At 40.1% G+C, this 26635-nt stretch overlaps 2 protein-coding genes across 2 annotated transcripts in view; both read right to left on the bottom strand.

Annotated features, from left to right (window-relative positions):
* The window catches only part of esyt2a (extended synaptotagmin-like protein 2a), a 236713-nt gene that overhangs the window by 59530 nt on the left and 150548 nt on the right, over positions 1 to 26635 (bottom strand). The window lies entirely within an intron of this gene.
* Positions 1 to 26635, bottom strand: part of LOC306966780 (receptor-type tyrosine-protein phosphatase N2-like) — a 138265-nt gene that overhangs the window by 20032 nt on the left and 91598 nt on the right. Inside the window, exons 14-18 of the mRNA XM_079561597.1 lie at positions 23894 to 24041; positions 21244 to 21317; positions 19010 to 19087; positions 13883 to 14002; positions 12223 to 12389 (exon numbers count right to left, since the gene is read on the bottom strand). Coding sequence (XP_079417723.1) covers positions 12223 to 12389; positions 13883 to 14002; positions 19010 to 19087; positions 21244 to 21317; positions 23894 to 24041 — 587 coding nt within the window. The remainder of the gene's footprint in view (positions 1 to 12222; positions 12390 to 13882; positions 14003 to 19009; positions 19088 to 21243; positions 21318 to 23893; positions 24042 to 26635) is intronic.

The following is a 26635-nucleotide window of genomic DNA, read 5'->3' as shown; positions in this document are numbered from 1 at the left end:
ACGGGGTCTTTCTGTGGAGTTTGCATGTTCTCCCCGTGTCTGCGTAGGTTTCCTCTGGGTTCTCCGGTTTCCCACTAAAAACATGTACAATAGGCCAGGGTGTTCGAGAGTGCACATGGCTACAACTTGTTCATTAACATGCACTGTCCCGACCAGTGATGCACCTGAACGCGTTCATATTTTGGGTGAACGTGAGCTGAACGCACAGTGTTACTGCCTGATGAACGACACCATGAGCGCGTTCATTCTGGCGTCTGTGAACGGCATTTCTCGTTCTTTTTACGCTCGTTCAATACGGCGCTAGATTTCGTATATCTGTGAATATAAAACCCCGCCGCGCCGCCAGAGTTTACCAGCGGTTCTAAACTCTGGCGGGTCCACGGTGTAGCTCGCGCTCCGCCCTCGCGCCAACAGCCTAGGGCTGTGCAATTAATCGAAATTCGATTACGATTTCGATTACAACAGTAAACGATTACAAAATTAGCATAATCGCAAAAAATCGTTAATAATTTTTTTTTTATTTTTTTTTTCAAATTTTAATTTTTTAAATATTTTTCACTTTTTTTTCCTAATTTTTAATTTTGGGATTTTTGTCACTTTTTGCTGGATTTTTGTCACTTTTTCCTGGATTTTTGTCTTTTTTCTGCTGGATTTTTGTCTTTTTTCTGCTGGATTTTTGTCACTTTTTTGATGGATTTTTGTCACTTTTTTGATGGATTTTTGTCACTTTTTTAATGGATTTTTGTCATTTTTTGATGGATTTTTGTCACTTTTTTGATGGATTTTTGTTATTTTTTGATGGATTTTTGTCACTTTTTTGATGGATTTTTGTCACTTTTTTGATGGATTTTTGTCACTTTTTTGATGGATTTTTGTCACTTTTTTAATGGATTTTTGTCACTTTTTTGATGGATTTTTGTCACTTTTGATGGATTTTTGTCATTTTTTTGATGGAGTTTTGTCTTTTTTCTGCTGGATTTTTGTCTTTTTTCTGCTGGATTTTTGTCACTTTTTTCTGGATTTTTGTCACTTTTTTGATGGATTTTTGACACTTTTTTGATGGATTTTTGTCACTTTTTTGATGGATTTCCGTTCCCTGTGTGACCGCAGCAGGAGCTTGGTTCGCATTGCCGGCAGTAAGGCTGCCCTTTGTCACCGGTTCTGTTCATTACTTACAGGTGTAGTTGGCCGTGTCGGACAGACGATGATCAGGTTGTGTCCACGGTGATGTAGAAGTTCCTGTCCTCGGCCGGGTCGATGATCTCGTTGTCCTTCAGCCACTCCACCCGCATGACCTTGGAGGATGGAGAAACTGTAGCTGCCTCTGTCTCCTCTGATCATCTGAAACGGTGCACCGCCTCCTGGGCTTGTCCCCGTCTCAGAGCGTGGTGTCCTGCACTGGTCAGCTCCACCTTGTCCTTCCTCTTCCTCCTGCACAGCTCCCTCCACAGTCTATCACCATCTCCTTTTGCTGTTTCCTGTAGCTCCTCTTGTGACGCCTCCTCCGTGCTGCAGGTGTGGGGGCTCTTGGTGCCTCTTCACTGTTCAGAGTCTCAGAAGAAGATGTTTGTAGTTGTGTTGTTGTTGTTGTTGTTGTTGTTTACCTTTTGCACTGTGTAAAATGTAGTTGTGGAGACGACCGGTCGCTCATGTTGTTAAAGAGCAGAATGAAAACAGCCCTAAAGTTTATCCCCTTCCTCCCGTCTTTAGCCGCTGCTGTCTCCCACACAGGAAATGACCATATTTGGATTACAGAGCCTTTCGTGCTCCACGTGGATACCAAACATGTCAGTATTTGTGAATGAATAAGACCAGGGAGCGACACAGACATGATGGAGTCACTTCCTGGATAAACCTCCGACTCAAAGACACAAAAACGTCAGAGAAAAGACACCGGAAAGACAGAGTTTGGTTTGTTTTTCACTCAGAGTTAAAGATGTTAAGGAGAAAAAACGGCTAAAAATGTGTGAAACGTGGATATTTTCCCCTGCAGCGTCTCGCCTTGAGGATGTTAATGGGACTGTGAGCTGTTCATGGCCCTGATCGCTCATGTATGATCGTCAAAAACACGGGACCGGATCCGGAGACGCCGCATTAAAAACGTTCACAGTGATCTGAGATGAACGGAGCGTGTTCAGTTTTTGAAAACCGCAGACGTGCCGCGGCTCGGTCTGGTCTCGATCGAAGGGAGAGAGCGGCGGCGGCGGCGGGAGTCGGAGAGATGCGAGGTTACCGTGGCAACAGCAGCAGACAGAGCGAGCGAGCGAGCGAGGAGAGAGAGAGGGCGGGACTTGGTAACGGAGACGCAGACACAGTCACTTTAAACACAAAACGGCAGCGAGGGTTTGGAGCAGATTTGAAGACACAGTTTGTGAGCCGGCGAAACCCCTGAACCCCCACCTGGACCGAGCACATTGGACCCAGACTGGCTTTACCCGAATCTAACAGTTCATGAAAAACAAGCTTCTAAATAGGGACAAGAACAGGGTTTAAATGATGAAAACAGAACATAAATGTGACGAAAAAGAGACAAAAAATCAGCAAAAAAAAATGAAAAAAATGAGACGGAAAAATGACATAAATGCGGAAAAAAATGCAAAAACAAAAGGACAAAAGTGGAACAAAAAGCGACAAAAACACGATGAAAATTGACAAAAATGCGGCAAAAAAATGACAAAAATGCAACAAAAAAGTGTCAAAAATGTGATGAAAAATGACAATTTTTTTTTTACAAAAATGCAACAAATATGTGATGGAAAAATTGACAAAAATGTGGCAAAAAAATGACAAAATGTGGCAAAAAAATGACAAAAATGGAACAAAAAAGTGACAAAAATGTGATGGAAAAAATGACAAAAATGCAACAAAAAAGCGACAAATATGTGATGGAAAAATTGACAAAAATGTGGCAAAAAAAATGACAAAATGTGGCAAAAAAATGACAAAAATGCGGCAAAAACATGACAGAAATCTGAGAAAAAAAGTGTCAAAAACATGATGAAAAGGTGTCAAAAATGCAGCAAAAAAAAAGACAAAATGGAACAAAAAAGTGACAAAAATGTGGCAAAAAAATGACCAAAAATGTCAAAAAAGTGTCAAAAATGTGATGAAAAATGACACATTTTTTTTACAAATATGTGATGGAAAAATTTACAAAAATGTGGCAAAAAAATGACAAAAATGTAACAAAAATATGACAGAAATTGGAGGAAAAAAATGACAAAAATGTGATGAAAAAATGACAAAAATGGCAACAATGTAAAAGATCAGTTTAGATCAGTTTTGCAGGTCTTAGCTTGAGTTGGCCTATAGACTCAGAGCGACAGACGACAGTCAAGAAGCTTTTAGATTTGGGTAAAGCTGAACTGGAGAATATGCGCGCGGTTAATATAATATAATATAAATAAAGTATAAATAAGTCCAGGTTGTTTCAAACCAAAAGACACATTGAACGACGGCTCGGTTTTAGTCGAAGGGGAAAGAAGCCCAAGCAACCAATGAGCGAAGCACCAGGCGGGGCATTCCGGGTCAGTGGGAGGAGTTTAGGGCAGACAAGGGGGAGGGGGCGGGGCTTAGGACAGGCGAGGGCGGGGTTAGAAGGGGGTAAAAAAGGGGGCAGGTCTTTGGTTGCAGAGGCGCGGTCTCCAATGATCACTTTTGTGACTATGCAACTGGGCTCATATTACTAGCTGCAACATCACAAAAATGACACTGGAAAGCGCTAGTTAGAGCTGGAGAAACGGGGCGGGGCAGAGGGGGGCGGGGGCAGAGAGAGGGGGGCGGGGTCAGAGGTCAGTCAGCAGGACGGGAGGGAGGAGGGAGGAGGCGGGGACAACGGGGAAAAGAAAAGGCAGCGACAGTTCAAATGTGTCTCTGATCGGGCTGATGGTGGGCGGGTCAAAGCCCAACTCTTAAAGGGACAGAACACCGTTTTTACAGACTGAGATATGTTCTTACCTGAGCTTAGACGAGTTCATGTGTACCTGTCTGGTCTTCACGCGTGTCCTCAGTCACGTAAACACAGACGGCGTTAGCATTTAGCCTCTGCTCCTCTATAGCTACAAACCAGGTGAAGATAGAAGGTACCGAGCCGAATTACTCCTGGTATTATTACGCCTTACAATATAGTTCCCCTTTTATCCACTTAGAAACTCCACATTGTTTAGTTTTGTGTAATTATACTTCGTGAAACATTTCACGTAACCGTATTTAACCTCTTAACTCCCACCTGAACGGATCCCATTTTGTCCAGTTTGGCTTTACCCTAATCAAAAAGCTTCTTGGGGAAAGAAGCACCAAAACAGCCACAAAAAATGAGAAGAAAACTAGGATGTAAACGCGACAAAAAAGAGACAAAAACTAAAAAAAGTGACAAAAATTCAACAAAAGAAAGACAAAAATTCAACAAAAATGTGACAAAAATTCAACAAAAAAGTAACAAAAATTCAACAAAAATGTGACAAAAATTCAACAAAAATGTGACAAAAATTCAACAAAAAAGTGACAAAAAATTCAACAAATATGTGAAAAAATGTGACAAAAATTCAACAAAAATGTGACAAAAATTCAACAAAAAAGTGACAAAAAATTCAACAAAAAGTGACAAAAATTCAACAAAAAAGTGACAATAATTCAACAAAAAAGTGACAAAAATTCAACAAAAATGTGACGAAAATTCAACAAAAATGTGACAAAAATTCAACAAAAAAATTACAAAAACGGTGAAAAAAAAAAGGTGACACAACACAGCAACAACGCGAGGAAAAAGATCATTTTTGGGGGTCTTAGCTTTCAAATTACACATTCGGTTTAGGCGGGTGGTAAGAGGTTAAATAGGGAAAACATAGAAGAGCTCGGTAGCTTCTATCTTTACCTGGTTTGGAGCTATAGAGGAGCAGAGGCTAAACGCTAACGCCGTCTGTGTTTACGTGACTGAGGACACGCGTGAAGACCAGGTACACATGAACTCGTCTAAGGTAAGAACATGTCTCAGTATAGAAACACGGTGGCCTGTTCCTTTAACAGACAAAACACTTCAAATGTGTGTATTTAATTATATTCTTGTAATGCTACAGGCACCTGCTGAACTAATCAATGAGACTGTGTGCTTTTATTTTGGCGAGCTGGATCGAAACAGGAAGTCACTTCTTGAGCAGTGTTGTTATGATTTGAGGGCGAGCACAAAGTCAGCTGCCCGAGTGTAAAACGATACAAAAATCAACCCTCTTTCTTTGTGTCTTACGCCAGAGCTTATGGACACTATATTCAAACCCGGACCCGGAAATTATATTCAATCTTTAACCTCTTAACTCCCGCCTGAACCGAGAGGATCTTTTTCCTCACGTCATCAGATTTATTTTTTTCATCATTTTTTTTTGGGGCATTCAACTCATTTTTGTAACTTTTTTGTGACATTTTGGAATTTTTTTGTCCATTTTTTTAATCACATTTTTGTCATATTTTTTTGTCATTTTTTGTCCATTTTTTGTAAATTTTTCTTTTTTTGTGTGTGACATTTTTGCCACTTTTTCATAAATCTTTCGTCACTTTTTTGTCAATGTTTTCTCACTTTTTTCTCAAATTTTTGTCATTTTTAGGTCAAATTTTTATCACATTTTGTCAATTTTTTGTCATTTTTTCTTCAAATTTTTTATCACATTTCGTCAATTTTTTGTCATTTTTTTGTCATTTTTTTGTCAATGTTTTTCTGTGTCCATCATTGTTTTCGTCTCAGTTTTGTTGCTATTTTCTCACCTTTTCTCCAGAAGCTTTTGGACTGGGGTAAAGCCAAACTGGAGAAAATGTGCTCGGTTCAGGTGGGAGTTAAGGGGTTAATGATGCCTCAGTGCAAAACATAGCTTTGGTTTCTCTACTGCCACAAAAACCTACGGCCGAGCTCAGGCGCCACAAACCTTTGTCTCTGCCGCCCTCAGTGTGTTCGTGAACCACAGCAGCTTCATGACCACACAGAGCAGCTCAGAGTCCTGACCCGGACTTTAGGAGCGAGATTTACTCTGAGGCCCAGACTGTGAGCTCAGCCTCTTACCTCACGCTACACAAACTACACACACGCTACACATCCTACACACACTCTACACATCCTACACACACACTGGGCCAGATCTTGTGACTGGCGCAGTCCGTGCATAACTCTAAACGCTACGTGGTGCACGCGTGATCTTGCATGTGGCGCTAAAGGCACGAGGGAGAGGGCGTTATTTAAGAAAAAGAGGCGACTGAGGCTGGTTCATTACAGCAGCACAATTGAAAACAAAAGCGAAATTGCCTTGAAAAGTCTGGTTGAGCATCGGTTACGCACGGGTTTACTTTGATACAGATGAACACACACACCCCTAACACCAAACAACAACAGTTTTCCATAAATAAACCACACGTGCCTCAAGTGCCACAACGCCAGGTCTGATCTGAGTTTTAAGGAGACGTTTCCATCGTGTGTCAGTCTTTACCTCCTGACGATGCTCCTGTAGCCACAGCTCAGTCCAAAAGAAAGAAGCGCATTTCACAGGGCGCAGAGCAACTTTTCTTTTCTTTTCCAATTCAGCCACTCCTGAATTCTGCAGCTGTAGCGCAAATGTTCTAATACGCTACAGTTTTCTTGTAACTGCAGCATAACTCTGTAACTCCTCCACAGCCAATATGACAGTGTCTGAACAATTAAATCCTTTACATTTCGTAACTTTGAGCATTTGAACGGTGCCTCATGCCTCTCTGTCCCGCCCGCTCAGCTTGGATCTGCAGCAGCGGAGCGACGGTTTTATTTCTTTAATCTTTATTAAACATTGCGCTGCATCATCATGTTACACGTGTAAAGGAGAACCCCCCCTCACCCCCCCTCGCAAACCACCGCCTTCCGCAGGTCTGGGGAAAGCATGGAGAGGGGGCGGCACCACAACATCGCAATGTGAGTCTGTCCCCCCCTCCTGTCCCGCCCACTTTTTGCTCCAGGTCTGACACTGAAGATTGCAAGGAGCGCCACCGTCTGCGCAGTCGTCTCCTCTACAGCCTGCGCTGTGAACCACAAGATCTGGCCCTTTATCTTCGAATGGACTTGGCGAGAAGAAGCCTCTGAAGGTCCTCAAGAGAACATTTCTGGATGATTGAGAGCCAACACAAACTCCACTAAACTGCAGGTCTTTTACTGCAGCTTTTACTGCCCCCACACACTGAATTATAACTGCCTCGGCTCCAGGCCGTTATAATTCAGAGATAAAGCAATAAACCTGGATGCTTAGGAGCGTTAGATCCTGTGTTACTTCCTGTGTTATTTCCTGTAATTTCCTGTGTTACTTCTTGTTTTTTTCCTTTCGTTAGTTCCTGTTTAACTTCCTGTGTTACGTCCTGCATTATTTCCTGTGCTACTTCCTGTGTCTTTTCCTGTTATTTCCTGTGTTACTTCCTGTTTCTTTTCCTTTCGTTAGTTCCTGTGTAATTACCTGCATTACTTCCTGTGTTATTTCCTGCGATACTTCCTGTTTTTTCCTTTGTTATTTCCTGTGTTAGTTTCATTTTTTCCTTCGTTATTTCCTGCATTACTTCCTGCATTACTTCCTGTGTTAGTTCCTGTGTTAGTTCCTGCGTTACTTCCTGTGTTTGTTCCTGTGTTAGTTCCTGCATTATTTCCTGCATTACTTCCTGTGTTAGTTCCCGCATTACTTCCTGTGTTTCTTCCTGTGTTAGTTCCCGCATTACTTCCTGTGTTTCTTCCTGTGTTAGTTCCCGCATTACTTCCTGTGTTTCTTCCTGTGTTATTTCCTGTGTTAGTTCCTGCATTACTTCCTGCGTTACTTCCTGCATTACTTCCTGTGTTAGTTCCTGCGTTACTTCCTGTGTTTGTTCCTGTGTTAGTTCCTGCATTATTTCCTGCATTACTTCCTGTGTTAGTTCCCACATTATTTCCCGCATTACTTCCTGTGTTTCTTCCTGTGTTAGTTCCCGCATTACTTCCTGTGTTTCTTCCTGTGTTATTTCCTGCATTACTTCCTGCGTTACTTCCTGTGTTATTTCCTGTGTTTCTTCCTGCGTTAGCTCCTGCATTACTTCCTATGTTAGCTCCTGCATTACTTCCTATGTTAGCTCCTGCATTATTTCCTGTGTTAGTTCCTGTGTTAGTTCCTGCGTTACTTCCTGTGTTAGTTCCTGTGTTAGTTCCTGCGTTACTTCCTGTGTTAGTTCCTGCATTATTTCCTGTGTTAGTTCCTGTGTTAGTTCCTGCGTTACTTCCTGTGTTAGTTCCTGCGTTACTTCCTGTGTTACTTCCTGTGTTAGTTCCTGCATTACTTCCTGTGTTAGTTCCCGCATTATTTCCCGCATTACTTCCTGTGTTTCTTCCTGTGTTAGTTCCCGCATTACTTCCTGTGTTTCTTCCTGTGTTATTTCCTGCATTACTTCCTGCGTTACTTCCTGTGTTATTTCCTGTGTTTCTTCCTGCGTTAGCTCCTGCATTACTTCCTATGTTAGCTCCTGCATTATTTCCTGTGTTAGTTCCTGTGTTAGTTCCTGCGTTACTTCCTGTGTTAGTTCCTGTGTTAGTTCCTGCGTTACTTCCTGTGTTAGCTCCTGCATTATTTCCTGTGTTAGTTCCTGTGTTAGTTCCTGCGTTACTTCCTGTGTTAGTTCCTGCGTTACTTACTGTGTTACTTCCTGTGTTAGTTCCTGCATTACTTCCTGTGTTAGTTCCTGTGTTAGTTCCTGCGTTACTTCCTGTGTTAGTTCCTGCGTTACTTCCTGTGTTACTTCCTGTGTTAGTTCCTGCGTTACTTCCTGTGTTAGTTCCTGCGTTACTTCCTGTGTTACTTCCTGTGTTAGTTCCTGCATTACTTCCTGTGTTAGTTCCTGCATTACTTCCTGTGTTTGTTCCTTTGTTACTTCCTGTGTTAGTTCCCGAATTACTTCCTGTGTTTCTTCCTGTGTTAGTTCCTGCGTTACTTCCTGTGTTAGTTCCTGTGTTAGTTCCTGTGTTAGTTCCTGCGTTACTTCCTGTGTTAGTTCCTGCGTTACTTCCTGTGTTACTTCCTGTGTTAGTTCCTGCATTACTTCCTGTGTTAGTTCCTGTGTTAGTTCCTGTGTTAGTTCCTGCGTTACTTCCTGTGTTAGTTCCTGCGTTACTTCCTGTGTTACTTCCTGTGTTAGTTCCTGCATTACTTCCTGTGTTAGTTCCTGCATTACTTCCTGTGTTAGTTCCTGCATTACTTCCTGTGTTTGTTCCTTTGTTACTTCCTGTGTTAGCTCCTGCATTATTTCCTGCGTTACTTCCTGTGTTAGTTCCTGCGTTACTTCCTGCATTATTTCCTGCATTACTTCCTGTGTTATTTCCTGCATTACTTCCTGTGTTAGCTCCTGCATTATTTCCTGTGTTAGTTCCTGTGTTAGTTCCTGCGTTACTTCCTGTGTTAGTTCCTGCGTTACTTCCTGTGTTACTTCCTGTGTTAGTTCCTGCATTACTTCCTGTGTTAGTTCCTGTGTTAGTTCCTGTGTTAGTTCCTGCGTTACTTCCTGTGTTAGTTCCTGCGTTACTTCCTGTGTTACTTCCTGTGTTAGTTCCTGCATTACTTCCTGTGTTTGTTCCTTTGTTACTTCCTGTGTTAGTTCCCGAATTACTTCCTGTGTTAGTTCCTGCGTTACTTCCTGTGTTAGTTCCTGTGTTAGTTCCTGTGTTAGTTCCTGCGTTACTTCCTGTGTTAGTTCCTGCGTTACTTCCTGTGTTACTTCCTGTTTTAGTTCCTGCATTACTTCCTGTGTTAGTTCCTGTGTTAGTTCCTGTGTTAGTTCCTGCGTTACTTCCTGTGTTAGTTCCTGCGTTACTTCCTGTGTTACTTCCTGTGTTAGTTCCTGCATTACTTCCTGTGTTAGTTCCTGCATTACTTCCTGTGTTAGTTCCTGCATTACTTCCTGTGTTTGTTCCTTTGTTACTTCCTGTGTTAGCTCCTGCATTATTTCCTGCGTTACTTCCTGTGTTAGTTCCTGCGTTAGTTCCTGCATTACTTCCTGTGTTATTTCCTGCATTACTTCCTGTGTTAGTTCCTGCGTTACTTCCTGTGTTAGTTCCTGCGTTACTTCCTGTGTTAGTTCCTGCGTTACTTCCTGCATTATTTCCTGCATTACTTCCTGTGTTATTTCCTGCATTACTTCCTGTGTTAGCTCCTGCATTATTTCCTGTGTTAGTTCCTGTGTTAGTTCCTGCGTTACTTCCTGTGTTAGTTCCTGCGTTACTTCCTGTGTTACTTCCTGTGTTAGTTCCTGCATTACTTCCTGTGTTAGTTCCTGTGTTAGTTCCTGTGTTAGTTCCTGCGTTACTTCCTGTGTTAGTTCCTGCGTTACTTCCTGTGTTACTTCCTGTGTTAGTTCCTGCATTACTTCCTGTGTTTGTTCCTTTGTTACTTCCTGTGTTAGTTCCCGAATTACTTCCTGTGTTAGTTCCTGCGTTACTTCCTGTGTTAGTTCCTGTGTTAGTTCCTGTGTTAGTTCCTGCGTTACTTCCTGTGTTAGTTCCTGCGTTACTTCCTGTGTTACTTCCTGTTTTAGTTCCTGCATTACTTCCTGTGTTAGTTCCTGTGTTAGTTCCTGTGTTAGTTCCTGCGTTACTTCCTGTGTTAGTTCCTGCGTTACTTCCTGTGTTACTTCCTGTGTTAGTTCCTGCATTACTTCCTGTGTTAGTTCCTGCATTACTTCCTGTGTTAGTTCCTGCATTACTTCCTGTGTTTGTTCCTTTGTTACTTCCTGTGTTAGCTCCTGCATTATTTCCTGCGTTACTTCCTGTGTTAGTTCCTGCGTTAGTTCCTGCATTACTTCCTGTGTTATTTCCTGCATTACTTCCTGTGTTAGTTCCTGCGTTACTTCCTGTGTTAGTTCCTGCGTTAGTTCCTGCATTATTTCCTGCATTACTTCCTGTGTTATTTCCTGCATTACTTCCTGTGTTAGTTCCTGCGTTAGTTCCTGCATTATTTCCTGCATTACTTCCTGTGTTTGTTCCTTTGTTACTTCCTGTGTTAGTTCCCGAATTACTTCCTGTGTTTCTTCCTGTGTTAGTTCCTGCGTTACTTCCTGTGTTAGCTCCTGCGTTACTTCCTGTATTAGCTCCTGCATTACTTCCTGTATTAGCTCCTGCGTTACTTCCTGTGTTACTTCCTGTGTTCGCTCCTGTGTTACTTCCTGTGTTAGTTCCTGCGTTACTTCCTGTGTTCGTTCCTGTGTTACTTCCTGTGTTAGCTCCTGCATTACTTCCTGTGTTAGCCCCTGCATTACTTCCTGTGTTAGTTCCTGCGTTACTTCCTGCGTTAGTTCCTGCAATACTTCCTGTGTTAGCCCCTGTATTACTTCCTGCGTTAGTTCCTGTGTTACTTCCTGTGTTAGTTCCTGCATTACTTCCTGCGTTACTTCCTGTGTTAGTTTCTGTGTTAGTTCCTGCATTACTTCCTGTGTTAGTTCCTGCGTTACTTCCTGTGTTACTTCCTGCATTACTTCCTGCGTTAGCTCCTGCGTTACTTCCTGCATTATTTCCTGTGTTAGTTCCTGCATTACTTCCTGTGTTAGCTCCTGTGTTACTTCCTGTGTTAGCTCCTGCATTACTTCCTGTGTTAGCTCCTGCGTTACTTCCTGTGTTACTTCCTGCATTATTTCCTGTGTTACTTCCTGTGTTATTTCCTGCATTATTTCCTGTGTTAGTTCCTGCATTATTTCCTGTGTTACTTCCTGTGTTAGTTCCTGCATTACTTCCTGTGTTACTTCCTGCATTACTTCCTGCGTTAGCTCCTGCGTTACTTCCTGCATTATTTCCTGTGTTAGTTCCTGCATTACTTCCTGTGTTAGCTCCTGTGTTACTTCCTGTGTTAGCTCCTGCATTACTTCCTGTGTTAGCTCCTGCGTTACTTCCTGTGTTACTTCCTGCATTATTTCCTGTGTTACTTCCTGTGTTATTTCCTGCATTATTTCCTGTGTTAGCTCCTGCATTACTTCCTGTGTTACTTCCTGTGTTAGTTTCTGCGTTACTTCCTGTGTTACTTCCTGCGTTACTTCCTGTGTTAGTTCCTGCGTTACTTCCTGTGTTAGTTCCTGTGTTACTTCCTGCGTTACTTCCTGTGTTAGCTCCTGCATTACTTCCTGTGTTAGTTCCTGCGTTACTTCCTGTGTTATTTCCTGTGTTACTTCCTGTGTTATTTCCTGCATTACTTCCTGCGTTACTTCCTGTGTTAGCCCCTGCGTTACCTGCGGAAGTCCAGCAGGGTGCGGCTGCTCGCTGGCGCCCCCGTGCTCAGCCAGGTCAGGAAGTGGAACTGCGTGACGGTGCGCGTCTCGTTGGTCTGCATGTTCTTCAGGTAGAAGCTCCGCACCAGAAAGTCGTCGCACCAGATGTGTTCGGACACCAGGTTCACCTGCAGCACAGCACATCTGTCACATCTGTATAAAGCTCGTTAATGCCATTTTAAAGCCTCAGTACCATACTTTTAATATTTCATTTAACCTCTGACCACCCGCCTAAACCGAATGCATTCTGTGCCCTTATTGTTGTCACATTTTTGTTGAATTTTTGTCACTTTTTAGTTGAATTTTTGTCACATTGTTGTCACTTTTTGTTGAATTTTTGTTGATTTTTTGTTGAATTTTTGTCACTTTTTAGTTGAATTTTAGTTGAATTTTTGTTTAATTTTTGTTTAATTTTTGTTTAATTTTTGTTTAATTTTTGTTTAATTTTTGTCACATTTTTGTTGAATTTTTGTCATATTTTTGTCACATTTTTGTCGTATTTTTTTTTAGTTTTTGATGATTTTTTGTCACATTTTTGTTGAAATTTTTTTTAATTTTTGTCACTTTTTGTTTAATTTTTGTCACATTTTTGTTTAATTTTTGTCACATTTTTGTTTAATTTTTGTTTAATTTTTGTTTAATTTTTGTCACTTTTTGTTGAATTTTTGTTGAATTTTTGTTGAATTTTTGTTGAATTTTTGTCACTTTTTGTTGAATTTTTGTTTAATTTTTGTCACATTTTTGTTTAATTTTTGTTTAATTTTTGTCACTTTTTGTTGAATTTTTGTTGAATTTTTGTTGAATTTCTGTCACTTTTTTGTTGAATTTTTGTCACATTTTTGTTGAATTTTTGTCACATTTTTGTTGAATTTTTGTCACATTTTTGTTTAATTTTTGTCACTTTTTGTTTAATTTTTGTTGAATTTTTGTTGAATTTCTGTCACATTTTTGTTGAATTTTTGTCACATTTTTTTCGAATTTTTGTCACTTTTTTGTTGAATTTTTGTCACATTTTTGTTGAATTTTTGTCACATTTTTGTTGAATTTTTGTCACATTTTTGTTTAATTTTTGTCACTTTTTGTTTAATTTTTGTTGAATTTTTGTTGAATTTCTGTCACATTTTTGTTGAATTTTTGTCACATTTTTTTCGAATTTTTGTCACTTTTTTGTTGAATTTTTGTCACATTTTTGTTGAATTTTTGTCACTTTTTTGTTGAATTTTTGTCACATTTTTTTCGAATTTTTGTCACTTTTTTGTTGAATTTGTGTTTAATTTTTGTCACTTTTTTGTCACTTTTTTGTTGAATTTTTGTCACTTTTTAGTTGTGTTTTTGTCACTTTTTGGTTGAATTTTTGTCACTTTTTTGTTGTGTTTACATCCTTGGTTTCTTCTAATTTTTTGTGGCTGTTTTTTGGTGCTTTTTTCCCCAAGAAGCTTTTGCAAACATTCAGGCAAAACAGGGAAATGTTGATATTCAAAACCAAAGTGGACAGAAACTGTTCCTGCTAAACGCCCCCTCAGTCCAGTCGTCATGTGCTGTCCCTGGGGTGGCCGAGTGGTTAGCCTCTGCACACGTGCCTCGTAGATGTGGCAGAGTGGTTAGCTTGTAGCACACGTACCTCGTAGATGTGGTAGAGGTTGGAGCCCTCGTCAGGCCAGTAGTGGTAGCACTGTTTGACTCCGCTCTCCACCAGCGGCGTGAGCATGACGATGACCACGCAGCCGTTCTCCCAAACCATCTGAAACACAACGTCCCAGAGGCTTCAGAAAACACACTTTACTTTAGTAGAAAACACCGAGTTAAACCCCTTAACCCCCACCTGAACCGAGAGCATTTACCCCAGTCCAAAAGCTTCTGGAAAAAAACTGTGGAAATAGAGACAGAACTGAGATGAAAACAATGATGGAAATGTGACAAAAAAGTCACGAAAAATATATGAAAAAGAGGCAAAAATGTCACAAGAAATTGACAAAAAAATGACGAAAAAATTACAAAAATGTGACAAACAAGTGACAAAAAATGTGACAAAAAATGACAAAAAATTGACAAAAAATTACAAAAATGTGATACAAAAATTGACCAAAAAGATGATTAAAATGTGATAAAAAATTTACAAAAAAATTTACAAAAAATGACAAAAATTTGACAAAAATTTGACAAAAATTTGACAAAAAATTGACAAAAAATGTGACAAAAAATTGACAAAAAAAGGAAAAAAATGTGACAAAAAAGGAAAAAAATTGACCAAAAAAAATAAAAATAAAAAAAAAGACAAAAAATGACAAAAAATTGATAAAAAATGTGACAAAAAATGACAAAAAATTGACAAAAAATTACAAAAATGTGATACAAAAATTGACCAAAAAGATGATTAAAATGTGATAGAAAATTTACAAAAAAATTTACAAAAAATGACAAAAATATGATAAAAAATTGACGAAAAAAATGACAAACATGTGATAAAAAATTGACAAAAAATGACAAACATGTGACAAAAAATTGACAAAAAATGTGACAGAAAATTGACAAAAAAAGGAAAAAAATGTGACAAAAAATAAAAAAAAAATTGAAAAAAATAAAAAAATAAAAAAAAAGACAAAAAATGAAAAAAATGTGATAAAAAATGTGACAAAAAATGACAAAAATGTGATAAAAAATTGACAAAAAAAAGAAAAAAAGAAAAAATAACAAAAAATGAACCACAAGATCTGGCCCTGAGTCCGAAAAGGCCTCTCCTTGCAGTTACAAAACTCATTCATCTGACTTTACTCGAAATCAGATGCTTTAATGAGAGAAATTATCCCGAGTGGAACCTCTGATCCCCGTGGACTTCGGCTGCTGACGTCTTCCATGAAGGAAATGACCATATTTGGATTACAGCGTCGTCTCACTCACAGTTACTTCCTGGATAAATGTCAAACATCGTAAAATAAACATCGCACTGGTGGAGTTTGGTCTGTTTTTTGGAGATTAAAACAGAGACGAGGAAAACTTGAAGAAGAAGAAGAAGAAAAGTGCAGCGTCTCAGAACAAACTAAACTAAACAGAGATGAAGTCGGGGCAGAAATGGCCGCCGGATTAATCCCAGCCTTGTGTGAAAACTGTGAAACATTTGGACGCTTGACCTTTGACTAACCCTTTTTTCTTCTCCAGACTTCGCCTCCTGACGGTTCCTGGAATCCGGCCGTTTGTTCGGAGTTAATTACGGAGCCGAGTTCTAACGCTTTTGTGGAAACGTGTTAACGACGTGACGGCTCTCCCACTCGCTCCGGCGGCTAAATTTAACCTCATTACCGCGGAGAGGAGCAGTGCGGAGGAGATTACTACAAACTTCTGTGCAGAGACGGGAAACTTTTTACTTTTACTGCTCGACATCTGTGTAAAGGCTGTGAGGTCCATCCGTTTGCTTCAGGTGAAAAGTCCTGATGTGAAGAGGAAGGTCAGAACTCCAAACAGCAGAAAAAGACTTCATACACTGCAGAAAGTGCCCTCCTAAAAACAAGGAAGTTTGTCTTGTTTTAAGGGAAAAATTCTGCCAATGGCGTCAGCATTTTGTTCTTGCTAAGAATTCTTATTTCTAGAATATTTTTCTCATCATAAAACAAGAAAGAAACACTAAATTTAAGAAAATAAATAACTAGAATTAAGCAAAATGTATATATATTTAGTGAAAAATTTTGGATATTTTACTTAAATGTTGCTTGATTTAAGCAAAATGTTCTAAATTACACACATTTTTGAGCAAAATGCTGCTGGATTCACCTATTGTACATGTTTTTAGTGGTAGAACCTGCTCCACACAGAAAGGCCCCGTCCTGGTGGGAATCGAACCCAGGACCTTCTAGCTGTGAAGCTGAGGCTCTACATTAAGAGTTGTTGATCTTAGTTTTTCTTAAAATAAGAAAAAATATTCTTTGTCTAAAACTGAAGAAGATTCAATAAGTTTTTCTTTCTTGTTATAAGAAAACTCAGCATGTTTTTAGTAAATTTATCTGAACAAGAAATGGCAAGATTTTATTTCCTAAAATAAGATTTTTTTTCTCAAGAAAACTTTGCTCCACAAAACATTATTACTTTTTAGGGAAAAAATAAGGACTTATTTCTTAAAGTAAGACATTTTTTACTTGCTTAGAATCCACTTTTTGCGGTGTATGTCTTTGAGAGTCTTTGCCTAAAGTGGAGGAGTTCAAGTGTCTCGGGGTCGGGTTCTCAGTGAGGGACGGATGGAGCGTGAGATGGACAGACACACTGCAAAAAGTATTTAACTAGATCAGTATAAACATCTCAATTTGAGCATAATAATCCACATTTTAGTTGTTTTGACGAGTTAAGAAGTTGTTGGGCATTTGTCCTGGATTATTTCACTTGTTCAGAGATGTTTCTGACTCGTTTCGATACATTTCGTCCTTATTTCAGGTCATTTTCTTTGCCAGTGGGGAAAGAAAACTGGTCTTATCTCATTGGCAATTTTACTTTCTTATTTCAAGCGAGATTTACCTTAGAACTGGTCTGAAATGTCCTCAAACAAGCAAAGTAAACTTGATCCGATCAGGAAAAGTGTCTAAATGAGTGAAAACCGCTCAAAACAAGAAACATTTCCTCAATTCAAGTCATTTAAGACGATGCTTGATATTTACTTTTTGCAGGATCGGTGCGGCGTCAGCAGTGATGCGGTCGCTGTATCGGTCTGTCGTGGTGAAGAGGGAGCTGAGTCGGGGCAAAGCTCTCGATTTACCGATCGATCTACGTTCCCGCCCTCACCTATGGTCATGAGATTTGGGTCAGGACCGAAAGGACGAGATCTCGAATACAAGCGGCCGAAATGAGTTTCCTTCGCAGGGTGTCTGGGGGTGAGGAGCTCAGTTACCCGGGAGGAGCTCGGAGTAGAGTCGCTGCTCCTTCACGTCGAAAGGAGCAGCTGAGGTGGCTCGGGCATCTGTTCCGGATACCTCCTGGTTGCCTCCCTCCCTTACCCCGGGATTCCACATCATCCGCCTGTGCGCTCAGCAGGTGGACATTGTGCTGGTCAGCGACAGTAACGAGTCTAAATGAACGCGCGGTTTGACCAGATCCTGATTCCGCTGTGGAGTTCACAGACTTCCATCCGCCCGGTGCAGGTTCATTAATGTCGCTGCAGCTGCTTCCTCCCTCCGTCAGCCCCGCGCTCAGAGCACGCCGTAAACAGCGAGACAGTCGTGGCGTCACCGCATGGACAGAAACGTGACGGTCGCTGCGCACGAGAGTAACAGAGCTAAAGCTAATGCTACAGTGAGGAAGCTGCAGGTGAACAGGGACAAGTATGAAACGTGGAGACATCGATTTGAAACGCCTGCTGTAGATTCTGACAGAAATATGAGCAAAAAAGAGGCCTTTAACCTCTTAACTCCCGCCTGAACCGAGGATCTTTTTCCTCACGTTTCCTCAGATTTTTTTTTCATCATTTTTTGGCTGGGTACTCAACTCATTTTTGTAACTTTTTTGTCATTTTTTTTGTCATTTTTTGTCACATTTTTTGTCATTTTTTTGTCACATTTTTGTCACATTTTTTGTCAAATTTTTATCACATTTTTGTCATAATTTTGTCACATTTTGTAACATTTTTGTCATTTTTTTTGGTCATTTTTTGTCACATTTTTTGTCATTTTTTTGTCACATTTTTTATCACATTTTTGTCATAATTTTGTCAGATTTTGTCACATTTTGTCACATTTTTGTCACATTTTTTGTCACATTTTTATCACATTTTTGTCATAATTTTGTAACATTTTTGTCATTTTTTTGTCAATTTCTTGTGGCATTTTTGCCTCTTTTTCATAAATCTTTCGTCACTTTTTTTATTTGTCATTTTTTTTGTCAAATTTTTAGCACATTTTGTCATAATTTTGTCACATTTTGGTCCATTTCTTGTGACATTTTTGTGACATTTTTGCCTCTTTTTCATACATTTTTTGTCACATTTTTGTATTTTTTTTGTTCAATTTTTATCACATTTTTGTCATTTTTTTGTCGCTTCTTTGTCGTTTTTCGTCCATTTTTTGTACATTTTTGTATTTTTTTCGTAAATTTTTTATCATATTTTTGTCCCATTTTTGTCGTTTTTCGTCATTTTTTTAATCAATTTTTAATCAGATTTTTGTCATTTTTTCGACCATTTTTTTCGAAATGTTGCCTTGTTATTTTTTTGGTTCAAAGCTCAATAAATCAGGCAAGGCGGGGCTGTTTAAAGGTGGGGCTGTTTAAAGAAAACGTGACGGTCGCTGCGCACGAGAGTAACAGGGTCGCGTTACAGCTCCAGTTCTGACTCTGGTACTACAGCCGCCGCCGCCGCAGCGGAGATCATCAGGCGCCTCATGTTCACGGAGGAGGAGGGATTTACCCCGGAAAGGCTATATGTATTAAATCAGGAAGGGGTTGGGGGGTCAAATGGGGGGTCAAGGCAATTTCTGGGAGGGTCTTGAGACCCCCCAAAACCCCCCCCTGGCGCCGCCGGTGCATGAGACACATTCACTCCACACTATTGGTGGTGGTGAGCTCCACACGGTTTGTAGCTTCAGTTTCCCCTGGGGGAGACTGACAGAAATGACTGCACACATCTGCTCCAACAGTCTCTGACCACCATCCTTCATCCTGGCCTATTGTACATGTTTTTAGTGGTAGAGAACATGCAAACTCCACAGAAATGCCCCGTCCAGGTGGGCATTAAACCCGGGACCTTGGAGCTGTGAAACACGAGCGCTAACCGTACCTGCCAGAAGTCGGCCACAGTGGACGGCAGCGGGCCCTGGGTGGAGATGTAGGCGGGGCTTCGAGGATCATGGTCCATCTGAGACAAACAGAAGAAATGTTAGATGAAGATTTACTATAGAGACATCGGTGTGAAGCTTCTGACGTGAGTCTGAGGAGAACATGTCGACACAAAGTGAAACATGGACAGTGAAACATGAATCTTTTCACCTGCGGCGCCTTAAAGAGGCTGAAAGATTGGAATGAGCCGTTAGTTCGTGGTGTGTTCCCGGTGGAGACAGCGAGGCGCGCTCCATTAAGGCGCCTGCGTGGGCGGAGGAGGCGCTGACTGACACGGCGCCTCTTTAACATGCAAATGGAACCGTAAACGCAATAATCACTCAGGACAATTAAGGCATCGCCGAGCGCCGAGCTTTTAATAACTCCGGTAACAATGAGTCCTAACGAAGCTGAAACAGGTCCATTAGACGCTCCCGAAGCCGCCCACACGAGTCCGAGCGAGCGCCGCGAGGAGGAGGAGGAGGAGGAGGAGGAGGAGGAGGAGGAGGAGGAGGAGGTTCTACACAGCGCTAATGCAACAGTGAGGAAGCTGCAGGTGAACAGGGACAAGTATGAAACGTGGAGACGTCGATTTGAAACGCCTGCTGTAGATTCTGACAGAAATATGAGCAAAAACGTTTTCTGTCATTTTATGTTTTCATATAAAATAAGGCCTTTAACCTCTTAACTCCCGCCTGAACCGAGAGGATCTTTTTCCTCACGTCAGCACATTTTTTTTCCATCTGATTTTTGTAACTTTTTTGTCATTTTTTTGTCACATTTTTGCATTTTTTTGGTCAAATTTTTATCAAATTTTTGTCATATTTTTGTCATTTTTTGGCCACATTTTGTAACATTTTTGTCGTTTTTTTGGTCATTTTTTGTCAATTTCTTGTGGCATTTTTGCCTCTTTTTCATAAATCTTTCGTCACTTTTTTTTATTTGTCATTTTTTTGTCAAATTTTCAGCACATTTTTGTCATAATTTTGTCACATTTTGGTCCATTTCTTGTGACATTTTTGTATTTTTTTTGTTCAATTTTTATTACATTTTTGTCGTATTTTATCACATTTTTGTCATAATTTTGTCACAATTTGTAACATTTTTGTCATTTTTTTTGTCATTTTTTGTCACATTTTTGTCACATTTTTGATCACATTTTTGTCATAATTTTGTCACATTTTGTCACATTTTGTAACATTTTTGTCACATTTTTTGTCACATTTTTTGTCAAATTTTTATCACATTTTTGTATCACATTTTTTTGGTCATTTTTTGTCAATTTCTTGTGGCATTTTTGCCTCTTTTTCATACATTTTTTGTCACATTTTTGTATTTTTTTGTTAAATTTTTATCACATTTTTGTCATATTTGGTCAAATTTTTGTCATTTTTTTGGTCATATTTTGTCACATTTTTGTCACATTTTTGTCACATTTTTGTCACATTTTTGTCGTTTTTCGTCATTTTTTTAATCAATTTTTTGTCATTTTTTTTGTCGTTTTTCGTCAATTTTTTGTAAATTTCTTGTGACATTTTTGTATTTTTTTCGTTAAATTTGTATCACATTTTTAACATATTTTAGTCACATTTTGTCACATTTTTGTCGTTTTTCGTCATTTTTTTAATCAAATTTTTATCAATTTTTTGTCATTTTTTCGACAATTTTTTGTAAATTTCTTTGTGACATTTTTGCCACTTTTTCATACATTTTGTGTCAATGTTTTCTCGCTTTTTTCTCACATTTCCAGCATTGTTTTTGCCTCAGTTTTGTTGCTTTTTTCCAGAAGCTTTTGGATTGGGGTAAAGCCAAACTGGAGAAAAAGGTGCTCGGTTCAGGTGGGAGTTAAGGGGTTAAGGAACATGGGGAAAGTGCTGATCTTTCTATAATGTTCAGAGCCAGGTTTGAATGTCTGCTTTTAGTTTGTGACAGATCAGCTACAAAGGAGGGTTTTTCGAAATGTTGCCTTGTTGTTTTTTGGGTTCAAAGCTCAATAAATCAGGCAAGGCGGGGCTGTTTAAAGGCGGGGCTGTTTAAAGGCGGGGCTGTTTTAAGGCGGGGCTGTTTAAAGGCGGGGCTGTGTAAAGGCGGGGCTGTTTAAAGGCGGGGCTGTTTTAAGGCGGGGCTGTTTAAAGGCGGGGCTCTTTAAAGGCGGGGCTGTTATAAGGCGGGGCTGTTTAAAGGCGGGGCACTCACGATGGGGCTGGCGTTGATGTAGTCCGAGTTGGCCTGGCTGTTCTCCACCTTCAGCGTGATCCTGGAGTGATCGTCTGGAAACAAAATCAGCAACAAAATGAGACACTTCATTCTGCCTTCTGATATTTGAGCGTTTAAAGGGAGGGTATTCTGCTTTTGTCAGTCCCACAGCACCATTAGAATAACTGCCTTGTATAAAATGTCTCTCTCAAAATGGCTGTCGTGAATGTCTTGAAATAGGCCTTTGTCTCTTTAACCCCTTAACTCCCACCTGAACCGAGCACATTTTCTCCAGTGTGGCTTTACCCCAGTCCAAAAGCTTCTGGAAAAAAGCTGTGACAATAGCAACAAGACTGAGACGAAAACAATGATGGAAATGTGACAAAAATGTGAGAAAACATTGACACAAAAATGACAAAAATCTGACAAAAAAATGACAAAAAAATAACAAAAATGTGATAAAAATTTGATAAAAATGTGACAAAAAAATAACAAAAAAATGACCAAAATGTGATAAAAAATGGACAAAAAAATGACAAAAATGTGACAAAAAATGACAAAACAAACGACAAAAAAGTTACAAAAATTAGTTGAACACCCAATAAAAAAATGATGGAAAAAAATCTGATGACGTGAGGAAAAAGATCCTCTCGGTTCAGGTGGGAGTTAAGGGGTTAAGAACCTCTGAGCCTTTAGACACGCCCCCTCCACACGCTGTCTGTGGCATCAGTGGGGAGGGGGTTCTGCTGAGGAGCAGTGGTTGGTTACCCGGCTGGTGACGAAAGCTCGGAGGCGTCTCCAGGAGGTGGGGGCGTTCCTAGGAGGACTCAGGCAAACCTATCCCTAAAATGGCCGCCATCAGAGTTTTTACAGATTACTCAGAAATACCAGGCAAGGCAACACTTCAGCCATGTTTTTAATGAGGGAATGACAGAATAACATGATGGAAAGCTTGAAAAAGTCCATTTTGCAGAATACCCCCCCTTTAATAATATTTGCTATCGGCCGTTATGAAGCCGATTTACGGCCGATATCTCCGGAACCGCCCCTCCTGGAACCGCCACCTTAACGGGACAATTTTCATCATCGCCAAAACACCAAGGGCCGAACCTCAACATTTTAGCTTCAGGTAAAGAACTGTTTTTTTTTTACATCAGTGGTTCCCAAGTCGGGACCCAACGTTACCCTCGGATGTCAGGCCCAAATAACCCAAATAAAACCTTTATTTGTCATATATCGTACCAAATATTGTATTTTTATAAAACACGCAGTAGATAGGCTTTTAAAAACTGGCATTCTGTGCAGTTTCTGATGGAACATATTGAAAAAAGTTCCCTATAGACTCGCGACCCACGGAAAAAGGTTCCGCGACCCACTTTTGGTTCCTGACCCATTGAGAATCACTGTTGCGTTACTGTAGGACAGAGAGGGATATTCTCCCTGGGCATTTTTAAAGTACTGACACTATTTCTTGCATTTTTAGGCCCAATCTCAATTCTCTTTTCTACCCCTAGCCCTAGCCCTTTCCCTACACCCTGAAACCAAGGGCTAAGGGCGAGGGTTGAAAAGACCACCCTAAGAAATGGGACAGCCCTCCATTTGACTGCATTTACTAGGTTAAGGTTATGTAAAAAAACAAAAACAAAAAACAAGCCTACTTGTCTCTATAGCACGTTTCTACTGAACCAGTTCATCACTTGACTGATACTGTTCTGTAACACCTAAACAACAGGACTCGTCTCATCCTAAATCCAACAGATTCATCCGGCAGTTACAAATATCCGATACTGAACCGATACCAGTTTTGGCTCTCATCGCCTGAAAAACACAACTTTTACAACTAAATCTAAGTGAATATGGGCTGCAGATCATTTTGAACCTGGAGAATTCAACCTCTTAACCTTAACTACTTATTATATTAAGCTGAAATTTTGAATTTTGACTAATCAGGACCTTCTGGCCCTAAACAGCAAATTATATTTCATGAGGTTCTGATAGACCCACTGTCCTCACATCAGGACATCATTTACTGCAAAAACTACTTCCTGTACAACATCACGTTTTAGTTATTATACTTATTAGGTCCTACTTATCCCAAATAGCAACAACAATTATAAAATGCACACCAGACACTCTCGGGTCTCTGGAGGTTTTAAGCCCCCCGTCTACTAACCCCGTCCTGTCGTTTGGAGTTTCCGGCCCCACCCTCCCTCCCTGTTACTAATATTCTTCTGCTTTTCCTACAGGTGGGGGGACGAGAGCCTAAAAACCCCCAAACGCCAATACCCGTTCTCAGTAAACGTTTTTGTACATCATATCTGAGGTCGTGGTCCTGAAAGTTTAAACACCTCGGGTTGTATTTGATGTATTTTATGTTGCACTTTTGCTTATAATTAACACATGAGATTCACCGTTTCCCTCTGAAGAACGGACTAAACATGAATAAATGATCCCTATGCGTCTAATAAAGCGCCCCCTGCTGTCACAGTTCAACACTGACGGTTCAGAGGCTTCAAACACAGGATTAGAGAAGAGAAACCTCGGTCGTTTTTGGCTGAATGACTCTACGACTGTGATGACTCATTTCCCGGCAGGAGGAGAGTCTGTGTCTGAACATTGAGCGGTGAGTGAACCCTGAGTCCGGTCTTACAGGCGACGACGGCGGCCGAGCGGTTCTTCTTGGCGTTGCCGTCCCTCAGCCCGACGGTGGCGCTGTTGGGCTCGGCCTGATACGCGCACAGAGCCTCCCACTCCTTCGCCAGGCGGTCCTTGTTCTTCAGGTGGTCCTCCATGTACGACTGCGGAGGAGAGGAGGCGCAAACAGAGAGCAGGTGGTTAATATGTCACAAAATAAAACCACGCCTTTAACCCCTTAACTCCCGCCTGAACCGAGCACGTTTTCTCCAGTTTGGCTTTACCCCCAGTCCAAAAGCTTCAGGAAAAAAGGTGAGAAAATAGCGACAGAACTGAGACGAAAACAATGAAGATGTGACAAAAAAGTGAGAAAACTTTGACAAAAAAGTGACAAAAAAATGACAAAAATGTGACAAGTAATGATAAAAAAGACAAAAAAAGACAAAAAAATTACAACAAATTGACCAAAAAATGACAAAAAAATGTGACAAAAAATGTGACAAAAAAATGACGAAAAAATAAAAAAAAAATTACAAAAATGACAAAAAAGTGATGAAAAAATGACAAAAAATTAAAAAAAAATGACAAAAAAATGACACAAAAATTACAAAAAAATTACAAAAAAATGACAAAAAAGTGATGAAAAAATGTGACAAAAAATGACAAAATGTGACAAAAAATGACAAAAAATGACAAAAAAGTGACAAAAAAGTGACAAAAATGTGACAAATAATGATAAAAAAGACAAAAAAAGACAAAAAATTACAACAAATTGAACAAAAAATGACAAAAAAAAAGTGACAAAAAATGCGACAAAAAAATGACAAAAAAGTGACAAAAAAATGGCAAAAAAATGGCAAAAAAGTGACAAAAAAGTGACAGAAAAATGACCAAAAAAATGACCAAAAAATTACAAAAAAATTACAAAAAATGTGACAAAAAAGTGACAAAAAAGTGACGAAAAAATGGCAAAAAAGTGACAAAAAAGTGACAAAAAAATGACCAAAAAAATTACAAAAAAATGACAAAAATGTGACAAAAAATAACAAAAAATAACAAAAAAAATGACAAAAAATGTCACAAAAAATGACAAAAATGTGACGAAAAAATGACAAAAATGTGACGAAAAAATGACGAAAAAGTGACAAAAAAGTGACAAAAAAGTGACAAAAAAGTGACGAAAAAATGAGAAAAAATGACCAAAAAAGTTACAAAAATGAGTTGAATCCCCCCCCCCAAAAAAAATTATGGAAAAAAAATCTGTTGACGTGAGGAAAAAGATCCATTTAGATGAGTTTTGTAGATCTTTCTTTCAAATGAGGCGTTACTCTGGCCTACAGGATTTGGGTAAAGCTGACCTGAAGAAAATGCTCTGGGTTAAACCTGGTCAGTATTTATTCCACATTAATATCTCTCAGTTTAAATCCTTTCCCTGCTCACCTGCAGCGCTGTGGTTTCTGCAGAGCATTTGAATCTAAAGTCCATTAGACTCGTGTCACACATGTTCCGTAATGAAAACCATCAGTTTTCATGCACTATTCATAACGCGCTGAAGGGAAACTCATCAGCTCAACGTAATGAGGTTTTACAGGAAGGAACAGTCCAGTCCAGACGACAATCACACAGAACATCAGAGCGGCAGCAGCTCGGAGTCAGGACTAAGAAAACCTCCAGGTCTGGGACTGAGCCCGGACGCTGCAGGTGGATCAGGATCAAGATTTGCTCAGACGGACCTTTGGCTTATGAGTGAAACAATCTGTAAAGCTCCCGATACCACTTGGCGTGTAGCCGCTATGAAAGACAAAAACAAAACCTGCTCTAGAATCATTGGAGTGAAACAAAGAGACATAAACTCTGTGCATCTTGGGTCAGTCTCTCCGGGCTCTGCAGTTTTTGCTTCTGGGCGTCGCTCATATGTTACTTCTCGGTAGGGATGCACCGATGTCGATACCACATGCTCGTACTCATTCATCAGGTCCCGATACCTGAAACCGACACCACCTGACGTGTGGCCGGCGCTCTCCACTGAGGAGAGAAAATAACAACAATCTTCTTTAGTGTAAATCCAATATTCCACATAGAGCTGACTTTACTACAGACGACACTCCCTAAACCAGAGTCTGAGCTGGATTTAACCAGAGCTACATGTTGCGTGGAGTCTGCAGTGTTTAAAGGAACAGGCCACCGTTTTTCCATACTGAGATATGTTCTTACCTTAGCTTTGACGAGTTCTTTAGGACCTGTCTGATCTTCCCCCGTGCCTTCAGTCACGTAAACACAGACGGCGTTAGCATTTAGCCTCTCCCTCTCTCCTCTATAGCTCCAAAACAGGTCAAGATAGAAGCTACCAAGCTCTTCCAGGAGTAATTTGGCATCCGCACAGTAAAGTGAAGATTACTGCGCGGATTTCGAACTACTCCTGTTATTATTACGCCTTACAATATAGTTCCCCCTTTTATCCGCTTAGAAAATCCACAGTGTTTAATTTTGTGTAATTATACTTTGTAGTGGAACACTTCACGTAACCATATTTAAATAGGGAAAACGTGGAAGAGCTTGGTAGCTTCTATCTTGACCTGTTTTGGAGCTATAGAGGAGAGAGGGAGAGGCTAAATGCTAACGCCGTCTGCGCTGTGTTTACGTGACTGAAGATCAGACAGGTCCTAAAGAACTCGTCAAAGCTCAGGTAAGAACATATCTCAGTATGGAAAAACGGTGGCCTATTCCTTTAACAAGATACAGGCTAATGTTGCTAACT

The sequence above is a fragment of the Gobius niger genome (genome assembly GCF_951799975.1).
Source record: "Gobius niger genome assembly, chromosome: 8".
In the NCBI taxonomy this organism is placed as follows: domain Eukaryota; kingdom Metazoa; phylum Chordata; class Actinopteri; order Gobiiformes; family Gobiidae; genus Gobius; species Gobius niger.
This window is presented reverse-complemented; position numbering and strand designations above follow the sequence as displayed.